The 19465-nt window shown below is 43.3% G+C and overlaps 1 protein-coding gene across 2 annotated transcripts in view; it reads right to left on the reverse strand.

Annotated features, from left to right (window-relative positions):
* The window catches only part of LOC139277250 (calcium/calmodulin-dependent protein kinase type 1-like), a 221760-nt gene that overhangs the window by 92342 nt on the left and 109953 nt on the right, over positions 1 to 19465 (reverse strand). For both annotated transcript variants that reach the window (XM_070895456.1, XM_070895457.1), the window contains exon 3: positions 1898 to 2029. In XM_070895456.1, the coding sequence (XP_070751557.1) occupies positions 1898 to 2029 (132 nt within the window). The remainder of the gene's footprint in view (positions 1 to 1897; positions 2030 to 19465) is intronic.

The raw sequence follows: 19465 nt of genomic DNA on the forward strand, positions 1-19465 counted from the left end.
CAACTCCCACATGAAACAACCGAGTACAGTGGGTGGCCACATCAAGTACCCAAGACAAGTAATTGTGTCACAGAAAGGCCCAACTTTCATTCTCTGATCTTCAAGGAAGTAACACATTCTACTTGTGCCGTAAGCTTTCCCAACGGTTTGGGTCAAAATCCTGGCATTCTCTAGCACTGTGCGAGGACCGTAACCACAAGGACTGCAGTAGTTCAAGGAGATAGCCCACCATTGTCTCCTCAGAACAACCAAAGATGCACAATAAGTGTGGCTTTGGCACTGTCGCCCACATTTCAAGATCAAATTAAAATAAAAAGTTCAAAAATGGATGGGTTTAAACAACTTGCATTCATACAACACCTTTAATGTAGAAAATATTTCCTGCAGGTTTGTATAGTTTGGTCCTCTATGGTCCTGAAAGACTCTGGTGAGACCCACCCCCATTATGATAGTTTCAGCTATAGTTAGTTACTTACCAAACAATGTACTGAGAACAACAGATATAGCAGGCCATCGAATGCCATGGCAACCTAACAGGATACAGTAATGCTGCACCACCGACAACACCCATACTTTTATAGCTGTGCCAAAATAGCTATACCCAAGACACATACATTGAATGTGTTGTCAAACTGACACTGTTAGCATAATTGAAGGAAGCTGAACCACATTTTGACTTCGACTTTTTTTTTTAGGCAGTCCCTCAGAGTCGAGGATGACTTGCTTCCACACTAAAAATGAGTTCTCAGGTGACTTATGAGTCCATTTGCAGGACCTACAGTCTTTGTCACAGGTGGGGCAGACGGTGGTTGAAGGAAGGGATGGGTGAGGGGGCCTGGGTTGCTGCGCATTCCTTTCGCTGTTTACATTTGTCTTCAGCTTGCTCTCGGCGAAGAGACTCGAGGTGTTCGGTGCCTTCTCAGATGCCTTTCCTTCACTTTGTGTGGTCTTGGGCGAGGGATTCCTAGGTGTCGGTGGGGATGTTGCACTTTGTCAAGGAGGCTTTGAGGGTGTCCTTGAAGCGTTTCCTCTGCCCACCTTGGGCTTGCTTACTGTATCGAAGCTCCGAGTAGAGCACTTGTTTTGGGAGTCTCGTGTCAAGTATGTGGACGGCGTGGCCCGCCTAACGGAGCTGATCGAGCGTGGTCAAAGCTTCAATGCTGGGGATGTTGGCCTGAGCGAGAACAGTGACGTTGGTGCGCCTATCCTGCCAATGGATTTGCAGCATCTTGAGCAGGCAGCGTTGGTGGTACTTCTCCAGTGCTTTGAGGTGCCTGCTGTACATAGGCTATGTCTCTGAGGCATATAGGAGGCCGGGGATCACTACTGCTCTGTGGACCATGAGCTTGGTGCCGGGTTTGAGGTCCTGGTCTTCAAACACTCACTTCCTCAGGCGACATACTTTACAGATAAGGTGGGACCCATTAAATGAGTTACAGGCAAGTGGCAATGTTGTACCTGCTCACTCCAAGTAAAGTGTTCCGCTGCAACAGACTCCCTGCATAGCAAAGCACTCCACTGGTAAGGTTTTGCAAGTACCTTTTTGTGAAAAACCTTTTGCAAAGCAGAGCAAATTAAGCAGCAGCAGCAAACTATCTGGAAAAACCCTGTGACACTCTCCAAGTAAATGGAAAAATTCAAACGATAGTTGTTTTAAGGACCCGATGCTATAAGGCCAGCTTTTACTCAGCTGAATGAAAGCAGACAGACCGAGACAGTGTAATCCTGATAAATGTACAAAATAATTAATTTGCCAAGCTTTTTCATGCTTGGATTAAAATTATAATTAGCAGAGGAACACGTTTCCTTCAACTGAGCTGTAATTGGAAACAGATCATTCTTTTCTCCCCCAGCCCTATTTTCATTTTCTGATACTTACACATTTGTCACTACTTACTTCCTAAGGACAGCAATCTCATTCTCAATGCTGTTCTCCTTTCCCTCTAGAGCTTTCTTGGGGATACATTTAATAGCGACCAGTTTCAGAGTCCGCCTCTCTTCAGCGAGGACCACTTCAGAGAACGCACCCCTGAAAAGAAAAGGAGGCAGGGCACATTAGCACTTTAGTGATAGACAGCGTGGGTCAATCGATGTTTGACACACTAATGTATTATGGGATAAAATACCACGAATCCTAACAAAGCCCTAGCTAGCCATCCAGCCAACAGAAAACTCAGCCAGTTAAGGCACCCAATCCTGAGGCATGTGTCACATTCAAGCGGGGCTGTATAAGCATCAATGTTAAGCGTGTGACTTACGAAAGGTACTTGACACTCGTACTAGAAATATTGGGCACTGCCTGGGTACAATACTAAGAGGATATTGGGTAATTATGCAATTTTGAAAGTTAGGCTAGAGATGGTTTCCACGAGCAGAAGAGTTGGTAACCAGAGGACACAGATTAAAGATAATTGCAAAAGAACCAAGGAGGAGATGAGGAGAATTTTTTTTGTTGTTGTACGCAGCGATTTGTTGTGATCTGGAATGCGCTGCCCAAAAGGGTGATGGAAGCAGATTCATTGGTAACTTTCAAAAGGGAAATGGATCTGAATTTGGAAAGGAAACATTTGCAGGGCTATGGCGAAAGATAGGACAAATTTGGATAGCTCTATCAAAGAGCCGGCAATTGGGCCGAATAGCCTCCTTCTGTGCTGTATGATTCTATGAGGCAGCCTTGCAGCTGGCAGGCTAAATGAACAGAAGAAGCTGTTGCAAGCTGCAATTTTCCCTCTTACAACGCCACATTCTTGTGATAGGTTGCACTGGAGCAAAACCAGGGGCACTACGATTAGCTTCAGTGTCCCTGGATTAAGAATGGAGGAAGACCATAAAATAAGTTTTCTACCCTAATCATTACCGAGTGATTCCGGCTGAAAAGTACATTTGAATGGGTGATTGGACTGTTATGATGTCCTACAGCTGAATAGCCCAAAGACCCCAAGGTCCATTCGCATATTACAAAATGGTTACTTGGGTGAGGCACCAGAGCTGGTGAGACCCAACATGAGTCACCACCTTCAGGAGAAACGTACTCTTCAAAATAACATTCATTTATATTTACATTTGCAAGTTCACGTACAGCAAGTGTAATATGAAGAGAGAATTACCCAACCTCTCTGCAGTTGTGTAAACACATCGACGGACAGCTGCCTAACCATCATTGTGACAGTAAGAGATATGTGTGGTTAAGATACAGGCATGGAAATTATTGCTTGTTGATATTAGCAGACAAACAGGCAACACTGCAGTAGACAGAGGAATGTTGTGAAAAGGGCACTGGGCTTTTGAATGCCAAGGTTGCAAACAGTAAATTTTGACTGTGTATATAATCATGCAAACTGATTAATGCAACACTACTGTACCACGGCCTATATATCCATTAGCAAATAAATGATTGTAAAGGAGTGATCATGTTGATCGACGGTGGACACTGCCATACAGCTGTAGAACAGGTTTAGAAATAGATGGCGTACTGCACGAATTTACACTCACAATACTGGCTCTCATTAATGTTTGCCCCATCGACTTATAATTACAAATAACTCACATCTACATCGTGTTAAAATGGGCTATAAATTTGCTTGGCTGCCACCATTGCAGCATAAAACATCCTGGAATGCTCATTATAAACTAGCAAGTGTCTCCTGCAATAATATCCAGCACTCATTAAAAAGTACCTTCTGGCTCTTTGTGACAGACGGATATTCAAAGTAAACTGTACAATGAAGCTGTCAGTACCATGAAAGATTAAGCCGATATGTCACACACAGTAAAAGCCGCAATTGCCCCTCTAATTTTTGGGGAATCTCTTGGGTCTCAGCTTTATTCTACATCATTGGCCATGTAGTTTCCTATGACAGGAATTGCAGTGCTTGAAGGCAAGGGCTTGAGTCCATCACCTAATGGACATTCCAGTTATAAGATGCTGATCCATCTTTGGTGGTTCATAGAAGAGTCTTCTCTGATCTGGGATGAAGAAAGCCAGTCTGTAACAAACTGGTATCAACACCATTCAATTAAATACAGGGGGATTGGGACAGTCTGGAGGTGGTTAATCCTCCTTCACAGCTGGACAGCATCTGGCCAATTTCATTCAATTTCCTTCTGGCCTGAAGCAAATCTGCTTTCCTCTTTCATCCCAGAGCAACCGAGAACAATCGCCCTACTGTTGCACTGTGGTGGCAAATTGAGAATTGTTATGTAGGAACATAGGAACAGGAGTAGGCCCTTCAGCCACTCGAGCCTGTTCCACCATTCAATGAGATCATGGCTGCCCTGTGACCTAACTCGTTGGTTAACAAAAAGCTATCAATCTCAGATTTAAATTTAATTGATCTAGCATCAATCGCCATTTGCGCAAGAGAATTCCAAACTTCTACCACCTTTTGTGTAAAGAAGGATTTCCTAATTTCACTCCTGAAAGGTCTGGCTCCAACTTTTAGACTATGCCCCTTAGTCCTAGAATCCCAAACCAGCAGAAATGTGAATATCTCTAAATAGGAAAAAGTAATTAATTCAAGGAAAGTGGAAGTGATTGTAACATGTCACAATCAATTCCACTTTCCTTGAATTAATTACTTTTTTCTATTTAAAGATATTTTTAGGATTAGATAATTACTTTTTAGATAATTACTCCTTGAAAGATGAATTCCTCACGTTAAACCCAATAAAATCTGGCATACTGCAATTCAGGAACAGCAAATGTGGCTCTTTTCCAAGTTGGGCACAGGGAGCACTGATCTTCTCTTCAATGGCAGCATCTTAGAACGCACCTTCAGTTTAAAAAAAAAGTCACATACTGACAATTGAGCAAAGCTCCAAGGGGGTGGAGGCATAGACAGTGCAGCTTGTTGCACACGTGAACTCCTTTTAGCTTTGTACTTTCTAAAAACAGTCCAAAAAACATGTATTCACTTAAAATATTCAATTTGTACTTTCCAAAAGATGTTTGTTGATTAAACTCCATTTTCATTACAAATATGTTTTTTATTTTTGATCTGAATTATTGATGTCAATTGCTCTTGATGGGTTGCCGTTGTTTGTCCTCCCATTTCTGCCGATCACAGCTCTAAAAACACCAATTTGGTTATCTGTCCGACAGCACGTTTCAAATTTCTAGCTGCATGTTGGAGAACATAAATATTTCAAATGCATAACTACACGGTAAACTGGTCATGTAGGGTCATACTCAAACTGTTTTACCGCAGAGCAATACAAGGGTGTGCTTACATAAGAACACAAGAAATAGGAGCAGGAGTAGGCCATTTGTCCCCTCGAGCCTGCTCCGCCATTCAATAAGATCATGGCTGAGCTGATCATGGAATCAGCTCCACTTTCCTGCCTATTCCCCATAATCCTCAACTCCCCTATAAGTTGAAATATCTGTCTATCTCCACCTTAAATATATTCAATGATCCAGCCTCCACAGCTCTCTGGGGTAGAGAATTCCAAAGATTCACAACCCTCAGAGAAGAAATTCCTCCTCATCTCCGTATTATATGGGTGACCCCTAATTCTGAAACTATGCCCCCTAGTTCTAGATTCCCCCACCAGGGGAAACATTCTTTCTGCATCTACCCTTTCAATCCCCCTCAAAATCTTATATGTTTCAATAAGATCACCTCTCATTCTTCTAAACTCCAATGAGTATAGGCCCAACCTTCCATCTCAGGAATCAACCAAGTGAACCGCCTCCTACTTGCTTGCAACGTCTGCTCTGCGCACGCAGCACGCACCAAAGATCGACAGATGTTTGCTAGGCAAGGGCACTAAGGTTTACGGGACCAAGGTAGATAGAGTTAAGATATAGATCAGCCCTGATCTAACTGAACAGGAACAGGCTCGAGAGGCTGAATGGCTTATTCCTGTTCCGATGTCTGTAGTATCCTGCAGTGTGTAGGATGGCTCAGGTTCATGGGTTCAAGATAAAACATTATTTCCGTTGGTCTTATTAAAAAAAAACGTTAATTTCTGAATCAAGGGAAGGGAGGGCAGTCTGCCCTCTTGCTCCATCTCAAACTGCTCCAGAAAGCGATCCATGGAGAATGCAGAAAATGAATTGTGTACCAGTGATACAAAGAAGCTGTATTCCACAGGGAGGGACAGAGCTGGTTACTCAGGCTGACCATTCAAGATGTGCAGTGATAGGGGCTGCTTTATAATGAGTTTAATGCCACACCATCGTGATAATGTTCTATCCACCTCTATCTGAGTGAGGGACAAAATAGCTGGAGAAATCTATTGCCAACGTTCAAATCAACATACCTCTGGGCCTCATGTTTCACACATAGGATCATGGAGATATATTACATTGCTATACTGACTCCAATTGACCATTGCATTCTTTCAGTTTGTTTTGAGCAGTCAATGTGGATACTCCATAAAATAGCCTTTCCTTTGCTCACAGAGTTGTCTTAATAACAAGTAAGTTGCTGATTTTGTGCCTTTTTTTCCTCCAATTACCCAAGTATTTTACTTCTGAATGTGAAACTCCAATTATAAGCGCCCATCATTTCTGTTAGTAGGCAGTTTTATATTTGGCAGCAACAAGTTTTCTCAGAAAATGTAGTTGCCAAACAGATTACTGCTTGATTCATGTCTGAACAAGACTTTGGGAGGAATGCAAATTTTTGGCTTTTCAATGCAATTTCTGTTTTAAAACAAAATACCACTTAAATGGGATGTGGCAACATTGTGGTTACTGGACTAGCAATCCAGAGGTCTGGCATAATTATCCAGAGACACGAGTTCAAATCCCACCACGGCAGCTGGGGAATTTAAATTCAGTTAATTAAATTAAAAGAATCTGGAATTAAAAGCTAGCATCAGTAATGAAAATAATTAGTAATGCAACTACCAGTGTTGCGCAAGTGGCAATTTCGCTAGTTGTGTGACTAGTAGTTGCCTACGACGGTTCCTGAGTTAAATACCAAATTACACATTAGACAAATGACAGTATCATTAATGTTCATTTAATACAGAAGAAGTACAAGACTCACCACTTATACTCTATTTAACTCTGCTTAACTCTGCAGAAAGACATTCCAAAGGGTGTTCCTCTCTGCTCCAAATACTCTGTCTGTTCAACTCTATTTAACTCAACACTGCTAACTCAACTCTGCAAACACGGCGTTCCAAAAGGTGTTCCTTACTCTTCAAAATACTCTGTTTAACTCAACACTCTCTCATAGTTACCCAATATCTCCCGGGTGATCAATCCAGTCCTGACACTGTTCCTTCAAGGGTCACTCCCTGGTCCCTGCTTCTGTCGAGCTTTAGTCCCGGGTTCTCGCTATGGACTGTGCTAACTTGTCCATTTTTATACCTTTTTTGTCCCTTGGTTAAACATATAGGTTGCTACTAATTACCTACTTGTTTCTAAGAGATACAGAAACATTCTGCTGTTATCTCAACTTGTCTCTCGCCTCCAAAAGTTATTACCAAGTTGGGAGTCTCCCTTCCCATATGCGACCATTAATTTGATCCATTGGCATTCAGTATTTACACAATATCTCTTACCCAGGACGACTCCTTTGAATTTGGCTTTATTATCCTGTAGCTTCTCAGCTGTTTTACAACTTGACCTCATCTCTTATCTCATTGACCCTGAGGTTAATGCCTGCTTGTTTTTTGTGCAAGAGAGCTTGTTAGTTTTTTAGATCCCAGGTCTGAACTAACTTCTTAATCCTTTCTGATATTTCCACAACCGGATTGTCGTTAAAAACCCATCTGGATCACTAATGTCCTTCAGGGAAGGAAATCTGTCGCCCTTACCCGGTCTGTCCCTATATGTGACTCCAGACCCACAGCAATGTGGGGGACTTTGGAATGGCGGATCACCACCACCTTCTCAAGGGCAGTTAGGGATGGGCAATAAATGCTTACCAGCGATGCCCACATACCACGAATAAATACAAAAAAAGTTTACGAAACTTTCAGAAAACCATATTTTCATACCTGTTGAGGGAACTATAATTTGTCAAAATGAAAGGGTTAACATTTTTACCTTTATATAGCATTACCATGTTACTCAGAACACAAAAGAGCACTGTGCAATGTGTAGATTGATCAGACAAGAGTGGCGGAATCTAACTGAATAACCCATGGTCAAGCTGCAGACCTGAATCTGAAGACGCAACATTGAAGAGATATTGACCTTGAGTTTGCCTTCAGTGGTGAAGCAAAGGTGTTCGCGCACAAAAATATCACGATCTCTGTGTCGAGAAGTTTGGGTTTTCCGACGTGTAATTCAAATCAACGGGCATTAATGGGGATTCCCAGCAAAGAGCTGCGGTGACCTCACCAAGCTGTCTAAGCAGCCAATCAAAATGTAGAATTCTCAGACAGCACACCAGGAAGCTCCTAAAATTCTATGGGCTGGATTTTCTATGGCATCCCCCCCCCCCCCCCACCCGGTTTCTCAGTAGTATTGGTCGGTTTGGGCGGAAAACCACCTGGTGGAAATTTCAGAAAACCGTTCCGCTGGCAGTTTCAAAATTCCGCTGGGGAGCGAACCACCGGCGAGCACCGTCCAAAAACCTCCACCGCCTGAGTCTTGTCCCAGTGGTGACCTGTAGGCAAGTATAAAAAATAAACACCCACGGGAAATCAGCCGGAGCTGGGCGGTAGGTATGAAGCCCCGCAAAACAAAGTTAAAGTTTTCTTTTACTTTCTTTTTCAGCGATTATGTGCAAAAGGGTCCTGAGAATGTATTGTTATTATTCATTTTTTGTATTTTGAAATTTTTTTTCAGTGTTTTCCTCCTCCCTAGGCCCAATCCGCAGCCTTGGTCTAAATTTTAATAAGTACAGGTATCACTCAATTAGATTAAGTTCCGCCCAGGATTGTGTTTTCCACCAAGAATTGGGATACAAGGGGTCCATTTTTTCTGCTGGACGGAATTTTTTCCTTTTTTGGGGAATTTTTCACCGCGGTGAAACACTTAGCACTTAGTGGTATTTTGGGCGACAATCAGCTGTTGGCGGATTTTGGGGAAATTCTAATCCTAACTTTTTTTAAATGTTAAAGCAAAACAATGATTCTCACATGGGGAAAAGGCAAACCTGAAATAAAGGTGAACAAACTTTGAAAAAAAAGTAATGCTTCTTAAAAATTTGAGTTTTCATTAGAGTGGATAAATTTGACACTGCACAAAATTAAAATTAGTTTTTCAAGGCCATAATCTTTGTTATCAGTCATACGCTATTAAAACCCCAGTTGCATCTAATCCAAAAGGGTCTAACTTTTAATGGAGAATTACTACGGAAGAGCTGAAGTTTTCATCAGTTTCCCTGATTGCCGGCTCTGTGATTGTGGGAGGGGGGGAGGGGGGGAGGGGAGGGGGGCGGATAGCACAGCCTGTGGAGGAGCAGTGAATGACAGAATGCAACTTCAGGATTCCTGCATTAGGTTGAATACGCGCTAAATCCTGAAGTTGCAGTCAGTTTCAAAGACGAACTGACTTCGCCGGCAGCCGGATCGCAAATTCCAGGCCAATGTACACTGATAAAATATTAAAACAAGGTGTCCGTTCTATTTGTAAGTAAAGAGTTGGTGTCCCCAGAGACACATTCTACCGAAGTTGCTTGCCAAATGAATGGTCAAAAAGACTTAACACAAAGGCTATTGGTTAGTTACATGATGGAAATATATCAGGGAGAAGTGAAGGAGTATTTAAAAGTGTAAGCCTATAAACAATGTCCAGTATTGGGTGTCTCTAGTTCAGGGTGATGAGCACGCACATTGTGCACTGTGTATGTTGGAGTGGGGAGGAGAGAGGAAGAAAGAAAACAAGAATGAGAGAGTGGAGAATGTCAGACAGTTAGAAAAACATAAATGGCACAGGCAAAGACAGATGGTTATACTTGGTGTATGCACTTATACATATATGCATGAGGAAAGGCATTTTTGTACTGTGCTAGTGCTACAAATAGAGATGAAATGAAAGCAGTAATCGTGTAGGTGTTGCTGCTACATCATCCTTTAGACCTGCCATGCAAATTTCAGAAGAAAACATATCCAGGCTGCAAGAATCAAATTCTGTGGCTAATGATTTTAATATTGGTGCTGAATTACATAACATGCACTTGAACCCGTAACAGCAGTGCTGCTGTTAAAGGAGAAATAGCTATCCAATGTCAAACGTTTCTTTCTCTGGTCAGTCAGGTCTTATCCGAGTGATAAGATCAACACTCCTACAAATAGGCAGGTATTTAGGAGTTGACTTCTCTAAATATTTAAGTAGGTAATTAAGCATATCACTTAAAGAAGAGTAATAGTCAAAATCCATCATAAAAGACCGGGCTAGACTTTAATCTGATCAGGAAAAAAAAAAGTCATAAAAGGTCGCATCAATTAGAGCAAGAAACCAGGAGAGAGCGATTACTATAATCACTTAATTGGATTTTATTGTTGCCCACCTGGCCCACTATTTGATTATAACTCAGATACTTGCGTCGAATAGCCAATTACCAGGATATCGCCTTCTACCCTTGGGCACCAGGGTTGCTTCTTTTGGTCTAATTTTTCCCAGGACTCTGTTCATTTTAGGTCATCCAGTACTTGGGACGAGATCATCAGATGACCTGCTGTGGGCCATCTGTTAGGTCCAGGATGTCTGGCAGGTTTGTCCCAACAGCTTTTTGAGCCATAGTTCATACCTGGGTGACCAATGAGCCGCAACAAGCAGCATCTTCTGTTGACCACTGGACACTGCGTAGAACTTGTCTTTGGATTTGACCAAGATCTTGGGTGCTTTTGTTTCATTTGTTATTTTAGATCATTGTTTTTTTTTTTAAATAGTTTGGGTGGTCCAACCCTGAAGATGTTAGTGGTGTTGTACCTTTAAAGGGAGATACTTGATTACTTTTGAGAACCTAGTTCAGTGTTTAAACTGGGCCATCAGGAAATAGGATTGTGGATGCTTCTTTAAGGCAGACAGTAGTTGAAGCAGAGACGACTGCATCTTTTAAGAGAAAAATGGATAAATAATGGCAGAAGATACAAGCACTGAGGGCCAGCACAGATTAATTCACCTTCTGTATCGTAAACTTCAAAGGATTTTACTTGTGCTCTTTTCCACAGGTTCCACTGGTCTCTCAGCCATTCCTCCATCTGGGAGCACATCAGTCACCTCAATATTTGTCTCTACTTGGCTGCATAGGTGCAAAAGAACCACTTGTAGATCTTTTTTCGGCAAAATTATCCCATTTCTGCTCCCTCTCTGAAATGTATGCACTGTGAGTATGCTCACCAGTTTGTAGAGCTGTTGAATTGGGAGTGGCTTAGCCAGTCATGTGATGTTCACAAGACTCAATAAAACCCCAGCCAGTTGGGTTCGGGGGATCCACAATGAGGCATGTGGTTGTGAGCCAGATGGATGAACTGGTAATGTGTAGTGTGATTGGTAAACTTTTTGCTAATAAACCAATTAGTTCTTAACAGCAACGTGTTGCTATGAATTCTTAAGCAAAGAATTCACAAAGCAAATACATTACACTCTCCATAGCGGTCATCGTATTGTGCTGCAACATGTACTAGCATTGGCCATAGCTTTGACCACAGAAAATCAGTACAAAGGAAATGTCCCTCCATGCAGTAGTGATGCTGTAGGTATAGGTGTGGGGCTCCACAGCTTCTGGAGCGCCATCTATTGCTTAAAGTGTGCAGCTGCAAGTGTGACTGTGTGTCACAGAATGGTAATGCCCAAGTAAGGAATATGTGGCATGCATAACTAATTTAATACATTATAAAGAGACTGACTTTTGGAAATAGAATTTTATGCAACCTCTGCCTCTCCTCGCAAAAAAAACCGAAACAACACTTCAGAAAATCACACCAGACATCAAATACATAGATTAATCTGCAGATTAATTTTTGACAGTTCCCAATGTCATTTCAGTGAGAATGAAGAAGCTGACAAATTCTTTGCTCAATGTTGCCAAAAATCTTCCTACGTCCACACATCACTCATTTCTTCAAACTACCAGAGGGTAGATCTGGACTTTGTGCGATGATGTAAAACAGGCAATAGCGAATCACCATCCCATTTGCAATGGGGAAGATGTCTATAGGATGGTTGATCCAATATCGCCCGTTTTACACATCGCCCAAAGCTAAATGACTCTGCATTAGTTTTGTTGTAGAACGACTTGGACGACAAACATTGTCGTCATCATCGCGATCATGTCTAGGATTTCATTATTCCATATATTGTCAAATAAATGACTTTTGTTCAATGTTCCATCGTGCGCCAAGTCAATTCATTGCTGTTTCCCATGTTGGTCTAAAATTTGCATTCATCACATTTAGCATCATAAAATATCCCACAGAACCTGAAACAGGCACTGTGCTGGGGTAGGAGAGGAGTTTGATTAATCCCCTAAGTGGCAGGTTTTACATAAAATGACATGGAATGTACAGCACAGAAACTGGCCATTCGACTCAACTGGTCCTTGCTTCACACAAGCCTCCTCCCACTCCTCTTCAGCTAACCCCATCAGCATAACCTTCAACTCCTTTCTCACTCGTGTGTCTTCCCTGTAAGTGCATCTATACTTTTCACCTCAACTACTCCTTCAAAACATTTTCAAAGAAAGGGGGATAACTAGCAAAGTAGACGGCCTTAAGAGATTAGGGGGACAAGAAAGAAGGCAGCTTTGCCTCGGAAGGAGTAAAGCTTGAGAGGACCAAGTCCCATTCACCCATCATCCCTGTGCTCGCTGATCTACACTGGCTGCCGGTTAAGCAATGCCTCAATTTCAAAATTCTTATCCTTGTTTAAAAATCTCTCCATGGCCTCGCCCCTCCCTATCTCTGTAATCTCCTCCAGCCTCAACTCTCTTTTCCCCCCCCACCCCCCAGATGTCTGCACTCTTCAAATTCTGCCCTCATGAGCAATCTCTGATTATAATCACTCAACCATCGGTGGTCATGCCTTCAGCTACCAAGGCCCTAAGCTCTGGAACTCCCTCCCTAAACCTTTCCGTTTCTCTTTCCTCCTTTAAGACACTCCTTAAAACGTATCTCTTTGACCCAAACTTTTGCTCAACTGCGGTAATTATTTATGTGGCTCAGTGTCACATAATTGTCTTATAACACTCATGTGAAGTGCCTTGGAACGTTTTACTATGTCATAGGCGCTATACAACTACAAGTTGTTGTTGATGCAAAGGAGGCGAGTCAGCGGAGCAGGCAGCACACAGGGAAATGGTAAGAAGTGGCAAGGCTGTGGAGAGGTTTTCAAAGTCAGGATTTTGAATTCTGAGCGGGGTGCGAAGGTGAGTGGACGGGTGCAGGAACAAGAAGTCAAAGGAGGTTAGCAACAGGGTGTGATGGGAACAGGAATGAAGTAGACATCAAATTCTTGGACAGTTTGTTCACTAGGGACGATATTTAGGAGACACGATGAGTGTAAGAGAAATCAAGCATGGAGGTATTGGAACCATGGATGGAGATTTCCTCAGCACTGGGGTGAGGTAAAGGAGGCGGACAGAGAAAGTCTTGTGATGAATAGGATGCAGGATTTGAAGCTCAGCTCAGGGCCAAACCGGACACCGAACCTGCACACTGCCGGTGTAAGGTTGCGTTCAGGAATGATGATAGAACCATGAGTCATGTTTTAGATCTTTTGCCAAATTAGCTGGTGGCCCCAGTTTTAGCATTGTTTGTTGTTCATTAAGGTAAATAATTTAAGCATTAGGGGATCAAACATTTTACATTTAAGACAGTGTGTGTTACCATGAAACACTTTGGGCTGGACATTACCCTTCACCCCAATTGGGGGCGGTAACATTCCGGGGCTGGGACTTCCTACCCCCGGTCCAGAAGTCCCACCCTCGACGCAAAATCGGGCTGTGCACCCCTCAAAGCAAGTTTCACGTTCTCCACTTCCTTGGAGGGGTGCTTCTGGGGCGACAGCGCTTCGCTGGGTCCAGCACCCCATCAAGGATCCCAGCGCTACACAGACCATTCGCGTAGTGCTGATGCGCTACAACACCCCTCCCCTTCAATTAAAGGGAAAGGCCGCTGCGCACCCTGCAGGCCCTTTGGTGGCCACGATCAACTGGGCCAGCAGCCTGGCACCCAGAACGAAGCGTCGGGCTGCATGATTGTGGCCTGGTCGATGTGAGGGGCGGCATCGTCAGGCCGACACAAGAATCGTCCGACAAATAAAAATGGCTTTTAGGGGCCGGCCTGGCAGTGGATGTCCGCGAGCTCTGTGACCCGCGATGGTGGCATTGACATCTGCCCACAACAGCCTCGCGGCCTGCAGAGCAATTTCCACCACGGGGCGCAAAGGGATCGGCGCGCCACTGATGATTTCATTGGCAGTTGCAGACCGGCTCGGGACGCTAATCGCGGGCCGTGCGCTGCCGGGCCAGCGACCCCAAAACCTCCGGGGCAATTTCCCCCACGCCTCGCACAGGCCAAAATTCCATTGTTCATCCTGGAGGCTAACGGGGCTATAAAAAGGGACAATTTCATCTCCTTTATATTACAGGCTGAATGTAGAGTAAAGCTTTACCTACTCTGCTCTAATAAGATGCCTTCATCATGACATTAGAGGAATAACTTACACTGCACAAAGGTGAAATTTCCATTTCTTATGTATCCGTGTGGTCTAAGGGAGATTGCCAATTCAGTACCAAATTAGAGGTACCTTGGTGTTGTGGGTCCACACCTACTAGGAACTAGATTGAGACTTTCTGCAGTATATTCACACTACAAACTGTAGAGTGAATCTGGAAAAAGGCCCCAACTTGGCACCAGAGCAAAGTGGGTGGAGACTCCCTTGAAGAGGGAAGCTCACTCACTGTGCTTTGCCTTGGAGCCAGTTCAGGCTTCGACACCCGGTTTACACTACACAAATTCAGCAGTGGCACAAAACCAAAATTATTTTGCGTTCGACCTAATTTTGTAGTGTAGAAGAAACCAATTTAATTTCACAAAAAGACCCTTTCAACCAGAAGGAAAGTCTTCCCCCTCCTTCACTCTGGGTGGTTTCAAACCCAGACCTCCAACATGAAAGGTCAGTGTGCAGATCCACTGGGTCACTCCACCCTCCAATACTGCTAAGTCTTACCAGTGTGCTGTAATTTCACCATAATAGAATTAGCTTTAGACGCACTGCCTGAAAGGATGGTGGAGGCAGATTCAATTGTGGTATTCAAAAGGGACTTGGATCAGTTCCTGAAGAAAAAACATTTGCAGAGCTATGGGGAAAAGAACATAGAAAATAAGAAATAGCAGGAGTAGGCCATACGGCGCTTTGAGCCTGCTCTGCCGTTCAATACGATCATGGCTGATCCGATCATGGACACAGGTCCACTTCCCTGCCCGCTCTCCATAACCCCTTTTATTCCCTTATCATTTAAGAAACTGTATATTTCTGTCTTAAATTTATTCAATGACCCAGCTTCCACAGCTCTCTGAGGCAGCGAATTCCACAGATCCACAACCCTCAGAAGAAATTTCTCCTCATCTCAGTTTTAAATGGGTGGCCCCTTATTCAAAGATTATACCCTCTAGTTCTAGTCTCCCCTATCAGTGGAAAGATCCTCTCTGCATCCACCTTGTCAAGTCCCCTCAATCCTATATGCTTCAATAAGATCACCTCTCATTCTTCTAAATTCCAATGAGTAGAGACCCAACCTACTCAAACTTTCCTCATAAGTCAACCCCCCCCCAATCTCTGGAATCAACCTTGTGAACCTTCTCTGAACTGCCTCCAAAGCAAATATATCCTTGCGTAAATATGGAAACCAAAACTGCACGCAGTATTCCAGGTATGGCCTAACCCTGTACCCTGTACAACTGTAGCAAGACTTCACTGCTTTTATACTCCATCCCCTTTCCAATAAAGGCCAAGATTCTATTGGCCTTCCTGATCACTTGCTGCACCTGCGTACTATCCTTTTGTGTTTCATGTACAAGTACCCCCAGGTCCCACTGTACTGCAGCACTTTGCAATTTTTCTCCATTTAAATAACTTGCTCTTTGATTTTTTTTCTGCCAAAGTGCATGACCTCACACTTTCCAACATTATACTCCATCTGCCAAATTTTTGCCCACTCACTTAGCCTGTCTATGTCCTTTTGCAGATTTGTTGTGTTCTCCTCACACATTGCTTTTCCTCCCATCTTTGTATCGTCGGCAAACTTGGCTACATTACATTCGGTCCCTTCCTCCAAATCCGTTAATATAGATTGTAAATAGTTGGGGTCCCAGCACTGATCCCTACGGCTCCCCACTGGTTACTGATTGCCAACCTGAGAATGAATCATTTATCCCGACTCTCTGTTTTCTGTTCATTAGCCAATCCTCTATCCATGCTAATATATTACCCCCAACCCTGTGGACTTTTATCTTGTGCAGTAACCTTTTATGTGGCACCTTGTCAAATGCCTTCTGGAAGTCCAAATATATCACATCCACTGGTTCCCCTTTATCCACCCTGTTCATTACATCCTCAAAGAATTCGAGCAAATTTGTCAAACATGACTTCCCCTTCATAAATCCATGCTGACTCTGCCTGACCGAATTATGCTTTTCCAAATGTCCTGCTACTGCTTCTTTAATAATGGACTCCAACATCTTCCCAAGCAGGTGCGGGAGTGAGGCTAGCAGAGAGTCGGCACAGGCTCGACGGACCGAATTGCATCCTTCTGTGCTGTAACCATCCTATGATTCTAATTGTAGAGGAACAGAGACACCTTGGAGTGCATGTCCAGAGATCCCTGAAGGTAGGCGGCCAGGTAGATAAGATGGTTACGAAGGCATTCGGGAAACTTGACTTTATTAGCTGAGGCACAGAATTTAAGAGCAGGGAGGTTATGCTTGTACTGTAACACTAGTTAGGCCACAGCTAGAGTACTGCGTGCAATTCTGGTTACCACATTACAGGAAAGATGTGATTGCACTAGAGAGGGTACAGAGGAGATTGACGAGGATGTTGCCTGGGCTGGAGAATTTTAGCTCTGAAGTAAGATTGGATCGAAACATAGAAAATAGGTGCAGGAGTAGGCCATTCGGCCCTTCGAGCCTGTACCGCCATTCAATGAGTTCATGGCTGAACATGCAACTTCAGTACCCCATTCCTGCTTTTTCGCCATACTCCTTGATCCCCCTAGTAGCAAGGACTACATCTAACTCCTTTTTGAATATATTTAGTGAATTGGCCTCAACAACTTTGTGGTAGAGAATTCCACAGGTTCACCACTCTCTGGGTGAAGAAGTTTCTCCTCATCTCGGTCCTAAATGACTTACCCCTTATCCTTAGACTGTGACCCCTGGTTCTGGACTTCCCCAACATTAATAAGAACATAAGAATTAGGAACAGGAGTAGGCCATCTAGTCCTTCAAGCCTGCTCCGCCATTCAACAAGATCCACTTACCCATAACCCTTAATTCCCTTATTGGTTAAAAATCTATCTAACTGTGATTTGAACATATTCAATGAGCTAGCCTCAACTGCTTCCTTGGGCAGAGAATTCCACAGATTCACAACCCTCTGGGAGAAGAAATTCCTTCTCAACTCGTTTTTAAATTGGCTCCCCCGTATTTTGAGGCCCCCTAGTTCTAGTCTCCCCGACCAGTGGAAACAACCTCTCTGCCTCTATCTTGTCTATCCCTTTCATTATTTTAAATATTTCTATAAGATCACCCCTCATCCTTCTGAACTCCAACGAGTAAAGACCCAGTCTACTCAATCTATCATCATAAGGTAACCCCCTCATCTCTGGAATCAGCCTAGTGAATAGTTTCTGTACCCCCTCCAAAGCTAATATATCCTTCCTTAAGTAAGGTGACCAAAACTGCATGCAGTACTCCATGTGCGGCCTCACCAATACCCTGTACAGTTGCAGCAGGACCTCCCTGCTTTTGTACTCCATCCCTCTTGCAATAAAGGCCAACATTCCATTCGCCTTCCTGATTACCTGCTGCACCTGAAAACTAACTTTTTGGGATTCATGCACAAGGACCCCCAGGTCCCTCTGCACCGCAGCATGTTGTAATTTCTCCCCATTCAAATAATATTCCCTTTTATTGTTTTTTTTTCCGCCCCAAGGTGGATGACCTCACACTTTCCGACATTGTATTCCATCTGCCAAACCTTAGCCCATTCGCTTAACCTATCTAAATCTCTTTGCAGCCTCTGTGTCCTCTACACAACCCGCTTTCCCATTAATCTTTGTGTCATCTGCAAATTTGTTACACTACACTCTGTCCTCTCTTCCAGGTCATCTATGTATATTGTAAACAGTTGTGTTCCCAGCACCGATCCCTGTGGCACACCACTAACCACCGATTTCCAACCCGAAAAGAACCCATTTATCCCGACTCTCTGCTTTCTGTTCGCCAGCCAATTCTCGATCCATGCTAATACATTTCCTCTGACTCCGCGTACCTTTATCTTCTGCAGTAACCTTTTGTGTGGCACCTTATCGAATGCCTTTTGGAAATCTAAATACACCACATCCATCGGTACACCTCTATCCACCATGCTCGTTATATCCTCAAAGAATTCCAGTAAATTAGTTAAACATGATTCCCCCTTCATGAATCCATGCTGCGTCTGCTTGATTGCACTATTCCTATCTAGATGTCCCGCTATTTCTTCCTTAATGAAAGCTTCAAGCATTTTCCCCACTACAGACGTTAAATTAACCGGCCTATAGTTACCTGCCTTTTGTCTGCCCCCTTTTTTTAAATAGAGGCGTTACATTAGCTGTGTTCCAATCCGATGGTACCTCCCCAGCGTCCAGAGAATTTTGGTGATTATAACGAATGCATCTGCTATAACTTCCGCCATCTCTTTTAATACCCTGGGATGCACTTCATCAGGACCAGGGGATTTGTCTACCTCGAGTCCCATTAGCCTGTCCAGCACTACCCACCTAGTGAAAGTGATTCTCTCAAGGACCTCCCTTCCCGTGACCAGCAATTTTTGGCATGGTTTTTGTGAAGACCAAAGCAAAATAATTGTTTACGGTCTCCGCCATTTCCACATTTCCCATTATTAAATCCCCCTTCTCATCTTCTAAGGGACCAACATTTACTTTAGTCACTCTTTTCCGTTTTATATATCGGTAAAAGCTTTTACTATCTGTTTTTATGTTTTGCGCAAGTTTACTTTTGTAATCTATCTTTCCCTTCTTTATTGCTTTCTTAGTCATTCTTTGCTGTTGTTTAAAATTTTCCCAATCTTCTAGTTTCCCACTAACCTTGGCCACCTTATACGCATTGGTTTTTAATTTGATCGGCTGGGGCTGTTTTCTTTGGAACAGAACAGGCTGAGGGGAGACTTGACTGAGGTGTATAAAATTGAGGTGCCTAAATAGTGGATAGGAAGGACCTATTTCCGTTAGCAGAGAGGTCAATAACCAGGGGGTAATAGATTTACAGTAATTGATAGAAGGATTTAGAGGGGAGTAGAGGTGAATGTTTTTTCACCCAGTGGTTGGTT

This window comes from Pristiophorus japonicus, chromosome 12 (genome assembly GCF_044704955.1).
Source record: "Pristiophorus japonicus isolate sPriJap1 chromosome 12, sPriJap1.hap1, whole genome shotgun sequence".
Taxonomy (NCBI): domain Eukaryota; kingdom Metazoa; phylum Chordata; class Chondrichthyes; family Pristiophoridae; genus Pristiophorus; species Pristiophorus japonicus.